The sequence below is a fragment of the Pongo pygmaeus genome, chromosome 3, assembly GCF_028885625.2.
Source record: "Pongo pygmaeus isolate AG05252 chromosome 3, NHGRI_mPonPyg2-v2.0_pri, whole genome shotgun sequence".
NCBI lineage: Eukaryota > Metazoa > Chordata > Mammalia > Primates > Hominidae > Pongo > Pongo pygmaeus.
The window spans coordinates 196,479,113-196,491,840 of NC_072376.2; the positions used below are offsets into that span (position 1 = coordinate 196,479,113).

General features: G+C 46.9%; 2 protein-coding genes across 3 annotated transcripts in view; one reads left to right on the forward strand and one right to left on the reverse strand.

The window, feature by feature from the left end:
- Window positions 1-936: 936 nt before the first annotated feature.
- On the reverse strand, window positions 937-1,617 carry LOC129034707 (putative uncharacterized protein WWC2-AS2). Its single transcript, XM_063664320.1, has one exon. It carries the CDS (start codon window positions 1,451-1,453, stop codon window positions 1,097-1,099), a length of 357 nt encoding a protein of 118 aa, XP_063520390.1. The 5' UTR covers window positions 1,454-1,617; the 3' UTR covers window positions 937-1,096.
- Window positions 1,618-2,222: 605 nt separating this feature from the next.
- Window positions 2,223-12,728, forward strand: part of WWC2 (WW and C2 domain containing 2) — a 213,005-nt gene continuing 202,499 nt past the window's right edge. The window contains exon 1 of one of the 2 annotated variants that reach the window (XM_054484284.2): window positions 2,223-2,719. In XM_054484284.2, the coding sequence (XP_054340259.1) occupies window positions 2,589-2,719 (131 nt within the window). In that variant the 5' untranslated portion in view covers window positions 2,223-2,588. The remainder of the gene's footprint in view (window positions 2,720-12,728) is intronic. The other variant, XM_063664319.1, reaches the window with a different exon arrangement.

Here is a 12,728-nt window from a genome sequence, read left to right on the forward strand (position 1 = left end):
TTGGATCCCTCACTGGTTTTAGAATTTGGGTAAAACTCCTTAGCTGAAAGTTTAACAAATTACAAGTATTGTACAATAGTTCATCTCAGTGACATAAAATTATGGCAGCAGCAAAGTGTGTTACTTTTTTTTTTTAGTAGTAAGATGTAGACATTTTAGTATAACAAATGTTTTCAAGTTGTTTGGGAAATAAATAAGCTAGGAAGCAAGGTTTAAATAAGAATGGTTTGGTTTGGTGCTGAATGATGTTAGTACACCACAATGCAAGTGTTGGCTATGCATTTGGGCTAATTTAGGGAAGTCCAAAACAACGCATATTCGCTCAGTAGTGTGAGAGATTAATTGTAGGCAGGTCCCATCTTTTTTACAGTATTCAAACGTTCAACCTTAAGACCCCACCAGGGCGTCTCATTCCACCGGGAACTAGAGAAGCTTGACTTGTGTGATCACCTCCTCATTAATGGACTGGGGCGGAACACAGATCCGGAGGTGGGGGCTTCTCTTCACCAAGCGCAAAGCCTACCTTCCAGAAGGCTGGCTGCACAAGCGGCCACCCTAAAGGCGGTCAAAGCGGGCGAATTCGCCGTAGGTGCCTTCCTTCCCTACCTCCGGCCCACTCTGGTTGCTCCTTCCCAGGTGCTCCAAGCTCTCCAGAGTTTCTGGTGGTTTAAAGTTTCCGCTTCACGCCCAGACTGCTCTAAGGGCAAACACGACCCCTTTCCTCTTCTAGGACCCCTTCCGTGAAGTCTGTTCCAACCCTGAGCCTCTCCACCTTCGAGATTGGCCGCAGATGCCCCGACGGGATGGCCTGGGGAGCCGAAAGCCGTCCCCAGCCCGGGACAGCTACTGCCCACGCCGCGCAGGCCAGCCTCGCGCAGTAGCGAATCTCCTTCACGCGACTCCCTCGCCGGCCTGTGAACCCGCAGGGGAGGCGGAGGTCGGTTCAAACCCTGCGAGAGCCCCTGCCCAGCGCCGAGTCCTGCACACGGTGGAAAGTCCTTACGCATTAGCGGGCAGGATTAAACGACTTCACACCACGAGGTGCAAGACTGGGCTTCGGGGCCTTCCTCGGTGTTGCTATTTTAAAAGAAGCTGCTCAATAACCCAGAAGAAGATGACGGGGGACGGTGGTGTAGACCCGGCTGGAGAAGAGTCCAGGGCCTGGGAGGCGCCCCCTCTGACTGAGGGGCTGGGGACCCTGAAGCTTGGGGTCCAGGCCCCGCCAGCGCTGCACCCGGCATTGTCCCGCCTGGGGCAGGCGTCCGGTCCCTCGGCAGTGCCGGCCAGCACGTAGTAGCTGCTGAATAAATAAATGCCTGTGCAACAGGGAACGTCCCGGCCCACCCCGGCCGGGCCAGGGCCTAGGAAGGGCGGGCGTCCGGCGCCGCCGTGGGTCTCTCCGGCGTGGCCGCCCAAACCTCCTGGCCACGGCGGGGCTGCGGTGGGGGGACATCCTGGGGCGGGCGGCTGGACGGAAGGGACTGTTGTCGGGGCGAGTCCACGGCCAACCACCCCGAACCCAGCAGGGGAGGCCAGGGACCGGGAGCCTCCGGGGCCCCGCGGCTGGAGCTCCCGGACGCGAAGGGGCGGCGGGTGACTCGGGGAGCGGCGCGGGCGGCTCCAGGGCCGGACGGGAGTTCCTCCGCTTTCCGCCGCGCGGCTCGCGGTCTCAGCCTAGGTCATCGGGGGCCAGGAGCCCTGCGGAGGCCCCGCCGTCCCGGACCCACCGACGCGCTCCCGGGGCTTGGCGCTTTCCCACCACCCCGGACCGCCCTTGGGGTGCCGGAGGGGTTCGGGGCGCGGCGTGGGGAGCCTTTGTGCCCTCTCCGCTTGTTGAGGTTTTTTCTCCCGAGGAGAGCTCCCCCCCGCCACCCCTGTCCTCTCCAAAGTTTTGTGGTTTCCCTAGAAGACGAAAGAGGTTGAGAAGGTTGCGGAGACTTTTTTGCAATCTTCCCCGTCCAGAAACTCTAAAACCTCTAGGCGTTTCGCCCAGGGGAGCTATCTGGGGTCAAGGGGAGGGAGCCGGCCGCACATTCCTTCGCCCGCCTCCCTCCCACCTGGAGCCGCGGCCCCGCTGGGCCAGTGCGCCCGAGCTGGTGCGGCGACGCCGGCAGCGGCGGGGTTAAGCTCAGGAATGCGGCGGGAGGAATGCTCATGCAGATGAGGCGGGCGGGCGCATGCTAATCGCATGCAAATGAGGGGCCCGCCGCTGCCGCGGCCGCGCCGCAGCTTCCCGGATCCGAGCCCAGACGGCGGCGGCTCCGGCAGCCTGGGCGCCGCGACCCTCGGCGGCCGCAGGGGGACGGGGCGGAGGAGGAGGAAGAGGCGGAGGCAGCGGCGGCGAGGGGGAGGAGGGTTCGCTCGCCGGCTCCGACGCAGACATGGTGGACTGATCCCCAGCGGGGCCGCGAACAGCGTTTCCTGAGGCACCTCCCGCGCGTGGTTCCGCCGCGCCCCGCGCCCCGCGCCCCTCAGCCCCTCGCCGGCGCCCGCGTCGCGGGTTGGCAGCCGGGCCCGGCAGCCGCGTTCCCGCCGCGTCCCGCGCCCGGTACCTATGGAGGCGCCGCTCGCCGGCGAGGCCGCCGACCATGCCTAGGAGGGCCGGGAGCGGTCAGCTGCCGCTGCCCCGGGGCTGGGAGGAGGCCAGGGACTACGACGGCAAAGTCTTCTACATTGACCACAACACCAGGAGGACCAGCTGGATCGACCCCCGGGACAGGTGGGCGCCGGCCGCGGGGGCGCGGGCCCGTTCGGACGCGGCGGCTGTTGTCCCGGAGACCCGGCCTCGCGGGGGGCGGGGGCGGCGCCGGCCCGTGGTGCCCCGAGGGGTCCCGGGAGGGATGTGGGGCTGGCTGCTCCGGCGGGGCCGAGGAGCCGCCCAAACCCGGGCTCCTCCGCCCACCGGCTTCCCGACGCCCCTCCGGGGACCCTGCGACACGCCCGGCCCCGAGGCAAGGCTGGAGTCGCTGCCCCGGGCCGACGCCGCACCCCAGCCTAACGGACCCGAGGGGCCGCCTGAGCCCTGTTAGGCACTTTCTTAGACTTCGAGGTGCCCACGTTGAGGCTGCAGGGCACCTTCGGCCTCTGGGCAGCGGGGGTGGGCTAGGGCCTCAGTGCCGGTTGGGGAACGAGCCCTCCGGGCCACCTGTGGCATCCCTCAGGCCGTCCTTGGCGCCGGAGACTGGGCTGCGAGCTCTTGGCGGGGGCGCCCAGACTGCCCGGAGGTCCCGAGCTGGGAAGGGGCTCCCGCCCCCCGCCGGGCCCTGCTAGTGGGTGTGACTGACTTTGCCCCTCAGAGTTTAAAAACGCGCGTTTGGGGGCTTCACTGTCTGTCGTTAGTCTTCACCTGAAAACTTGAACCGACTCCCAGATCGTGAACAGGCATATTCTGTTTGGAAGGGAGATGTAGTGAAATTAACGTTGGGTATTGAGGAACTCTGATTTGAGCTTAGCCTGGTTTCTTTGTTTGTTTTTTGTTTTTTAAATTAGCTCAGGAACTGAAGGTTCACAAATGTTTCTATGTCCCATATTTTTTTACCCTTAAAATTTCTTAGAATTATTGTAAGAATAATAGGAGGTATTCCTAATTATAAATTTGTAAATTATCCATTAAGGAGATATTCCTAATTGTAAATTTAAATAACATACCACCAGGAATAACTTCGACATTTGGACTTTTGTCATTTCTGAAAATTATAACTTTTTATTGAATGTGGCCCTTTGGGCTTTATAACCTTTTTAGGTGCTTCTCCTATTTAACATTTTCCCTTTTCTCAATTTGAAGCTGTAATACCTAACTACTTTATAGTCTCAGTTACTTTTGCCCTAAAAATGTTGTTTTTGAAAGCTACTAAAAAGCAATTACAAGAAAGTTATACATAACATTATAAATTTATGGAACAATCCTTGTTCAATTATCCATGAAGCTACGGGCCTAGGTTTCCCTCCTGAAATGAGAAAAGGCACCTGTGTTGAGGTTCGGTCTTGCCGCAGCCTGACTGCCTGTTGCTGGCCTGATGAAAATTGTGACAGGCATCACACCTTCACAGTCTCTCCAGACATGCTAGTTGTTGTCGTAAACTTCACGCTCCAAGCCAGTTATTTGACTTATGCCATTGCGCTTTGAAACTACTTAACAGATAGTAAATGTCAGTGCTGATGGTGTGCACCCAACTGCGGCTTTTAAGGCACCTGTATAAATATTTGACTTTTACAGTTGTGTGGTAATTCTTTCTGCTTTCTGATACTTGGAGTTTCAGGTAATTGAAATAGCAATAAATTCTTGAAATATTTAGGCATTCTAGGTTCTCTTCTCCTTCCGCTTACATGTTTTACTATATTATCTCAGTTGTGTTTACCAGAAAGGATTACAAGAATATGTAATGTCTGGGTAAAGTAAGTAGAAAATGGAGTGAAATTATATGACTTGGCGTATCCATATCACTACTTTTTTCACAAGTCAAGCATGTCCTTTATTTTAAACTCTTAATGGATTAGTAATTATGAACTATTTTCAGGAAACTGGGTAAACAATTCATGGGATGGGGACAAATAGTTTTGACTAAGATAGCTTTTTATTTTTCGAATTTTTCTTGCAGCTGTTAGGTCTTAAATATTTAGAGACATAAATTTGACGACTTACAAATATTTCTGGATCTCAGTATTAGAGTTTTAAAAGAGATTCTGTGAGATCAGAGTCACCATTATATACTCAGTTTAAATTTGATTATATATTTTTTAGGGCAATTAAGTGACTAAATCTTACTAAATAGAGTAAGAGCTGATGGGAACGTATATTTGGAGTAACTATTAACTCTTGTCAGTTTTGTTACACACTTACCAAACATATGGAAAGAGAGATGTTACACAGGCCAATAGGAGTGTGTGGATTCTTTTGCTGGATCAACTTACAAATCCTGAAAGAAAAACAACTTGATATACTATGGGTCTGCAGTACTTTTGAACTATTTAAGCCATTTAATTAGAATGGTCACGATGATTTACCTTGCGTATTTTTTATGTTATTCTGTTAAGGAAAAGAATTTTGTGTTTTTGATAGTCTGTTAGAATTTGTTGAATATTTCTGATTATACAGATAATTATGCCGATTTAGTAGGAGAGGCTAGGGGATTTTATAAGAACATAATTTCATTCAACAGGTAGTCATGCCAGAATGCTGAAGCATAATTCTAAAATGCTTTTAAGCTTTTGGAGGCGAATGACATCATTCAAACTTTGCTGGGATGTGATCAAAGCTTTTATTACTCCACCTCTTACTCTTATTGACTAAGTTTACGTGAGTTTCTGAATCCCTCTAAACCTCCATTTTTCAGCTCTAAAATGAGGATAATATCATCTTCTTCATAGGGGTGTTTGTGGGCTCACCATTAGGGCCCAGCCTAATTGTATTAGTGTAGTGTTGACATTCCAGTTTAGGAACTGAGTGATCCTGGAAATAGTGGAAATACTAGCATGGACAGTATTTACTCAGTGTTTATTGTGTGCTAGCCACTCTGCTAAGCTCTTTAACTGTGATCTCATTTCATTCTCCCATTGGTCCTATGAGGTAGGTACTATTGTCATCTTCCAGTTACAGATGAGGAAATTGAGTCACAGAGAGGTAGCCCTTGTTAAGTATGGAGCTAGGATTTAAAGCCAGACAGCTTGACTCTACAGCATGTGTCCTTAATCATTCCTTTAAATTGTCTCGACACTTGGGCATGTTCAGGGGTCTTTGGGTGGAGTGCACAGAGGGGCAGAACCTTTTTGCCCAGTGTTTATTTTTCAGGCTGATTGACTAGGCTAATCCTGGGGAAATCTCCCTGTTTGTGATTAATTCCTTGTCCCCCTACCCTGCCTGCATGGACCCACTCCCCGAGTGTTATTTTGTAGGTTCACCCCCTCCTTTTTTGCTCACCATGGACCCTTTTGAACATACCAATTGGTGTTTATGGTAGGCCATGGGTCTTGGCCAAATGGCCTGGTGCTTTTTTTTTTTTTTTTAATTACATTCAACAAAGAAGAAAAAGGTGGGATGGATTGGCTTCATTGCCCTTTGGAAGAGTAGGGAGCTAAAGTGGGCAGGCCTCAGAGATAGGGTGAGTTGGTTTTACCAACTCCCAGCAGAATTTTGCTCATTTTCTATCCTTGGATTGAATGTTACCCAGAGATACAATGACTTCGTCTAGTTGAACTGAAAGATTTCACACCATGCAAAGTGACTTTCCATTAAAACCCACTGGTAGACACTAATCTGTGGCTTATGGCTAGGGTCAGATGTTGAGCAACCTGTACCTTCTAATTGAATAAAAATAATCTTGGGGGGTGGGGAGGGTGAGAAGGGAGGAAGGGGGTGCCAGCTGGGTATATCATTGATGTCACAGTTAACTTTTGGCTCTCCACACCCGTTTGAGGCATATGACTAGGATCTGAGGAACTCTGTATTGTCTTTTTTTTTTTTTTTTTTTTTTTTTGAGACGGAGTTTCATTCTGTTGCCCAAGTTGGAGAGCAATGGCGTGATCTCGGCTTACTGCAGCTCCTGGGTTCAAGCGATTCTCCTGCCTCAGCCTCCTGAGTAGCTAGGATTACAGGCGCCTGCCACCACGCCTGGCTAATTTTTTGTATTTTTAGTAGAAATGGGGTTTCACCATGTTAGCCAGGCTGGTCTTGAACTTCTGACCTCAGGTGATCTGTCCGCCTCGGCCTCCCAAAGTGCTGGGATTACAGGCATGAGCCACTGCACCTGGCCTTGTCTTTCTCTTTTTTTTTTTTTTTTTGAGATGGAGTCTTGCTGTGTCGCCAGACTGGAGTGCAGTGGTGCGATCTCGCCTCACTGCAACCTCTGCCGCCTGGGTTCAAGTGATTCTCATGCCTCAGCCTCACGAGTAGCTAGGATTACAGGCACTCACCACCATACCCAGCTAATTTTTTTGTATTTTTGGTAGAGATGGGGTTTCACCAGGTTGGCCAGGATGGGCTCCATCTCCTGACCTTGTGATCCGCCCACCTTGGCCTCCCAAAGTGCTGGGATTACAGCCGTGAGTCACCACGCCCGGCCTGGCCTTGTCTTTCTTTCAAAGTCTTAAGTAATTTCTTTTTTTTTTTTTTTTTTTGAGACAGAGTCTCGCATTGTTGCCCAGGCTAGAGTGCAGTGGCACGATGTCGGCTCACTGCAGCCTCCGCCTCCTGGGTTCAAGTGATTCTCCTGCCTCAGCCTTCCGAGTAGCTGGGATTACAGGCACCTGCCACCACTCCCAGCTAATTTTTCGTATTTTTTTTTAGTAGAGGTGGGGTTTCATGTTGGCCAGGCTGGCAAATTAAGTAATTTCTATCAACCCACTGCTAGAGTGTAAACTCCTTGAGTCCCTGATTGCTTATTACTGCTTTTTGAATCCTTTATACATGGTAGATGTTAAATAAATGTTGGTTAATTTAGTTAATGAAGAAAGTTTGTTAAATTAATGAAAGAATATTAATTGAGCTACTCTCTTATTTCCAGATTCTTACTGTTGGGCTTTCAAAAAATAAACCTATAACCACCAACAGAGACAACTGACTTTCCAGTTAGATTTAAAATAATAAGAGAATTAAGCTGCTACATTTTGAGTAATAGTATAAATATGAGAATTACTTATAAGAGCAAAGAAAACAAAATGAACCTTGATAGTCTTAATCACAACTGCCATTGTCATAGACTGCTGGAATTGTTCCTCTCCAGCAGGCTCTGAGTCTGGGTGCCAAGTGGTTACTGTGAATTATTTGAGTGATTATAGTATTTGAAGTGTGGAGAGGTTGTTAAAAGAGGATTACAAAAATCACTCTAGGAAGCACTAATTTAAAGTATGCTGTCTTTCAAAAATTCCAAAAGAAATATTCTTTTTAACACAGTTTGGTATAATGCTTGCTGGAGTGAACAGTACTATGGTTGCTTAGTATATTTGAGGGACTAAGAGTTCTCCGGTGACATTAATAGTCCATAGCTTGCAGTGTAATTTTGTTGGAAGACTCAGGACAATAATTGCTTTTTAAATAAAATAAATATTTTATTTATTTATTTTTTGAGACAGAGTTGGCTCTGTCGCCCAGGCGGGAGTGCAGTGACACGATCTCAGCTTACTACAACCTGTGCCTCCTGAGTTCAAGAGATTCTCCTGCCTCAGCTTCCTGAGTAGCTGGGATTACAGGCGCATGCCACCCTGTACCCGGCTAATTTTTGTATTTTTAGTAGAGATGCGGTATCACCATGTTGGCCAGGCTGGTCTCGAACTCCTGACCTCAAGTTACCTGCCCGCCTCAGCCTTCCAAAGTGCTGGCATCCTATTATCTTTAAATATGTTATTTGTTTTGAGCTGCAAATCCCTAAGCTTCATCTACATAGTCAGCCATTGTGACATGTGGCCTTCAAGCAAGTTGGTATTTAAATTTAACCAGAGGAAGCCCAGGTGCACCAGGAAAAGCGTGGAAGTTGTCTGTTGGCCCACACTGCCGGGCCCTGCATTGCCTTGTAAATGGCTCTTGCTTACTTATTTTCAGTAATTGTCTGTAGGAAAATGAGATTATCACTTCGGAGGGGCATGACCAGCTTCTTCTTGCCGATGCAGGAGTTACTAAATTAGCAGGAAACAGTGTTAGCCCTAATACACTGTGAATTCCTTATGATAGGGCTTGAGTCTGTATATATGCCCTGGTTCCTATGAACTTGATTGAAATTGGTTAAACTGATCTTGTGTTAGAATTTTGGACTTGCCGGGCACTGTGGCTCACGCATGTAATCCCAGCACTTTGGGAGGCCAAGGCGGGTGGATCACGAGGTCAGGAGATGGAGACCATCCTGGCTAACACAGTGAAACCCTGTCTCTACTAAAAATACAAAAAATTAACCGGGCGTGGTGGCGGGTGCCTGTAGTCCCAGCTACTTGGGAGGCTGAGGCAGGAGAATAGCGTGAACCTGGGAGGCAGAGCTTGCAGTGAGCAGACATCGCACCACTGCAGTCCAGCCTGGGTGACAGAACGGGACTCTGTCTTAAAAAAAAAAAAAAGAATTTTGGACTTGTTTCTTTATGCATTTTTGAAACTCCTGTTACTGAAAAAGTTACCACAGAATAATGTAGAAGAGGAAAGGGATTTTTTTTTTTTTTGACAAGAGTTTTATTCTTGTTGCCCAGGCTGGGGTGCAGTGGTGTGATTTCGGCTCACTGCAACCTCCGCCTCCTGGGTTCAAGGTTCAAGCAATTCTCCTGCCTCAGCCTCCTGAGTAGCTGGGATTATAGGCTCTCGCCACCATGCCCAGCTAGTTTTTGTATTTTTAATAGAGATGGGGTTTCACCATGTTGGCCAGGTTGGTCTCGAACTCCTGACCTCAGGTGATCTGCCCATCTCAGCCTCCCAAAATTCTGGGATTACAGGCATGAGCCACCACACCCAGCTGAGGAAAGGGATTTTTAAAGGCACAGTGTGTATGTAAGTTATGAGTTACAAATGATTTATCAAAATATGGGTTCACAATGTTTTCAATATCTTCAGTGATTTTTTCCAATTATTTTATCTTTATTAGATTAAAAGAATTCCTCAGCATAAAATTAATCATTTTAACGGTTTGAAGACTACATCTTAGTAGTTTTTAGTGTGTTCATTGTTATGAAACTATAAACACTGTATAATTCCTGAACATTTTAATTACCCCCCAAAACAAACCACCCCTTACCTATTAAGAACTCACTTCTCATTCATCTCCCATCTCTACAGCTTTTTGCAACAACTGATCTACTTTGTGTCTCTGGATTTGCCTATTCTGGACATTTGATATAAATGGAATAATAAAATTTGTATCCCTTTGTTTCTGGCTTCTTTTTTTCTTAGTGTAATGCTTTCAAGGTTCATGTTGTAGCATTTATTGTACTACTGCATCCTTTTTCATGACTTAATAATATTCAGTTGTGTGGATATACCATATTTTGTACTTTCATTAGCTGATGTGCATTTGGGTCGTTTCCACTCTTTGCCTATTATGAGTGATGCTGCTATGAATATCCCTGTACAATTTTTGTATGAATGTGTGTCTTCAGTTCTCTTCAGTATATGCATATCTAAAAGTGGAGTTGCTGGGTCATATGGCAATTCCATGTTTAAGTTTTTGAGGGGACTGCTAGACTGTTTGCCACCATTTTACATTCCCACCAGCAGGATATGAGTGTGCAAATTCCTCCACATCCTCACCAACACTTCTCTCTCTTTCTCTCCTTCTCTCCTCTTTCTGTCTCTCTCTTTTTCCTTCTCTTCTCTTCTTTTCTTTCTTCTTTTGAGACGCAGCCGGTCTCTCTTGCCCAGGCTGGAGTGCAGTGGTGATCTCGGCTCACTGCAGCCTCCACCTCCACCTCCAGGGTTCAACAGATCCTCCCACCTCAGCCTCCTGAGTAGCTGGGATTATAGGCACAAGCCACCATGCCTGGGCAATTTTTGTATTTTTAGTAGAGACGGGGTTGGGCTGGTCTCGAACTTTTGACCTCAAGTGATCTGCCTACCTTGGCCTCCCAAAGTGCTAGGATTACAGATGTGAGCCACCACACCTGGCGTCACTTCCTTCTTTTTTTTAAAAAAGTTATTTTAGTGGGTGTGAGGTAGGATCTTACTGTAGTATTGATTTGCATTTCCCTCTTCATAGCGTTTTGATAGCCTTAATTTGACCCAAGCCTTCCCCCTTTATTCTAGCCTTTTATAGCTGTTGCTATTCCGCCCCACTTTTTGTTTGTGTACTCTCACTCTTAGTTGATCAATAAAAAGTTAGGTAAGAGAAATTAGAGGGTTTTTCTAGTCTCACATTGCTCTTCGCTTTTCCCCCAATTGCTTTGAGTGATTATTTAATACATTGTAGATATACATTAATTAACAGTTTTTATTGTATCAACCAGCCAGGTACCCTGGACTCTGGGAGATAAAGATGGATAAGATTTGGTCCCAGCTCAGCTTGCCTACAATCTAGTGTGCATAATCATCATTTAAAAAGTGAAAGAAATTTTTGAGTATTATCTGTTAAATTTTCTCTATATTCCTATAATTCAGTTTAAGGGTACCTTCTTCCTAAACACTCAGAGGGAAAACGGTTGAAAGGAATTAAAAGCAGAATATATTGGCAAAGTATATATTAATTTTTTTCTTTATTTCAAATGTGATGTATTTTATGAGGCATTTGTGTGAGTCACGTAATGAATCACATGTGCAGTGTATATACATCAGCTTATTCAAAACGATTTGACATGTAAAGGCTTTTCCTTTTAGCTCATTATATATGCGAAGAATTAAATTTATTTTTGTTCATTGTTTTTTTAAAAAAATGGCAGGAGCAAACCTGACAAGCGCTGCCTCCATCAGGTGATCAAGGGGAACATCCAGGGCACTAAGTCCTGCTGGTACACCCTTGATGTGATGTGGTGACAATGGTATTTTATCTTTGTGGTCTTTCTCCCCCAAAACCATAGTAACTCCAGTCCAGTCTTGAGAAAAACACCTACTAGATCCCAGTAGAGGGGTATCCTATAAAACACCTGACCAGTACCCCTCAAAACTGTCATGGTCTTCACCAATAAGGAAAGTCTGAGAAACCCTCACAACCATGAGGAGCGTAAGGAGACACCAAGACTAAATGTAATGTGTCCCGGGGTGGAGGAGTCCTCGGCTAGAAAAAGGACATCAGGTGGAAACTAAGGAAATCTGAATAAGGTATGGATTGTAGTTAAATTTTTTTTTTTATTTTTTGAGACACGGCCTCGCTCTTTCACCCAGGCTGGAGTGTAGTGTTGCGATCTCGGCTCACTGCAGCCTCAGCCTCAGCCTCCCGGGTTCAAGCGATTCTCCTGCCTCAGCCTCCCAAGTAGCTGGGATTACAGGCATGTGCCACCACACCCAGCTAATTTTTGTATTTTTAGTAGAGACAGGGTTTCACCATGTTGGCCAGGCTAGTCTTGAACTCCTGACCTAGCGATCTGCCTGCCTTGGCCTCCAAAGTGCTGGGATTACAGGCGTGAGACACCACGCCCGGCCGGATTGTAGTTAATTTTATTAATGTTAATAGATGTACCATACTGACAGGGAAAAGTAAGTGTGGACTATATAGGGCAACTCTCCACACTAATTTTGTCTTTTTTTTTCTGTAACTCTAAGACTGTTCTAAAAAATAAAATTTTAAAAGACCTCTTAAAAGTCACACAAAACGAAGTGATTTTCTTTGGTGGAAGTGTAACCATGTTTGTTGTTTATATGAAAATTCTGCCTGGTAGGCCTCATTTTAGCCCTCCAGCTAAGAATGGGTTTTAAATCATGAAAGGTTGTAAACAAACAAACAAAAATAAAGAAGAATATGTGACAGAGACTGAATGTGGTTCACAAAGCCTGGAATGTTTACTTTGGCCCTTTACAGAAAAAGTTTGCCATTGTCTTTAAAAATTTTATAGCAATATTTTTTAAATGTTTCTATAAATATTAACCTTTTATGATAAAATGGCACATTTATTAGTGATCATTGCACATTCTTTTATGCCAGCAGTCCCCAACCTTTCAGGTACCAGGGACTGGTTTTGTGGAATACAATTTTTCCACAGAATGGGATTGGGGGAGTTGCGAGGGATGGTTTCAGACTGAAACTGTTGGATCTCAGATCATCAGGGATTAGTTAGATTCTCATAGGAGCGCACAGCCTGGATCCCTCACATGTGCAGTTCATTATAGGGTTCTC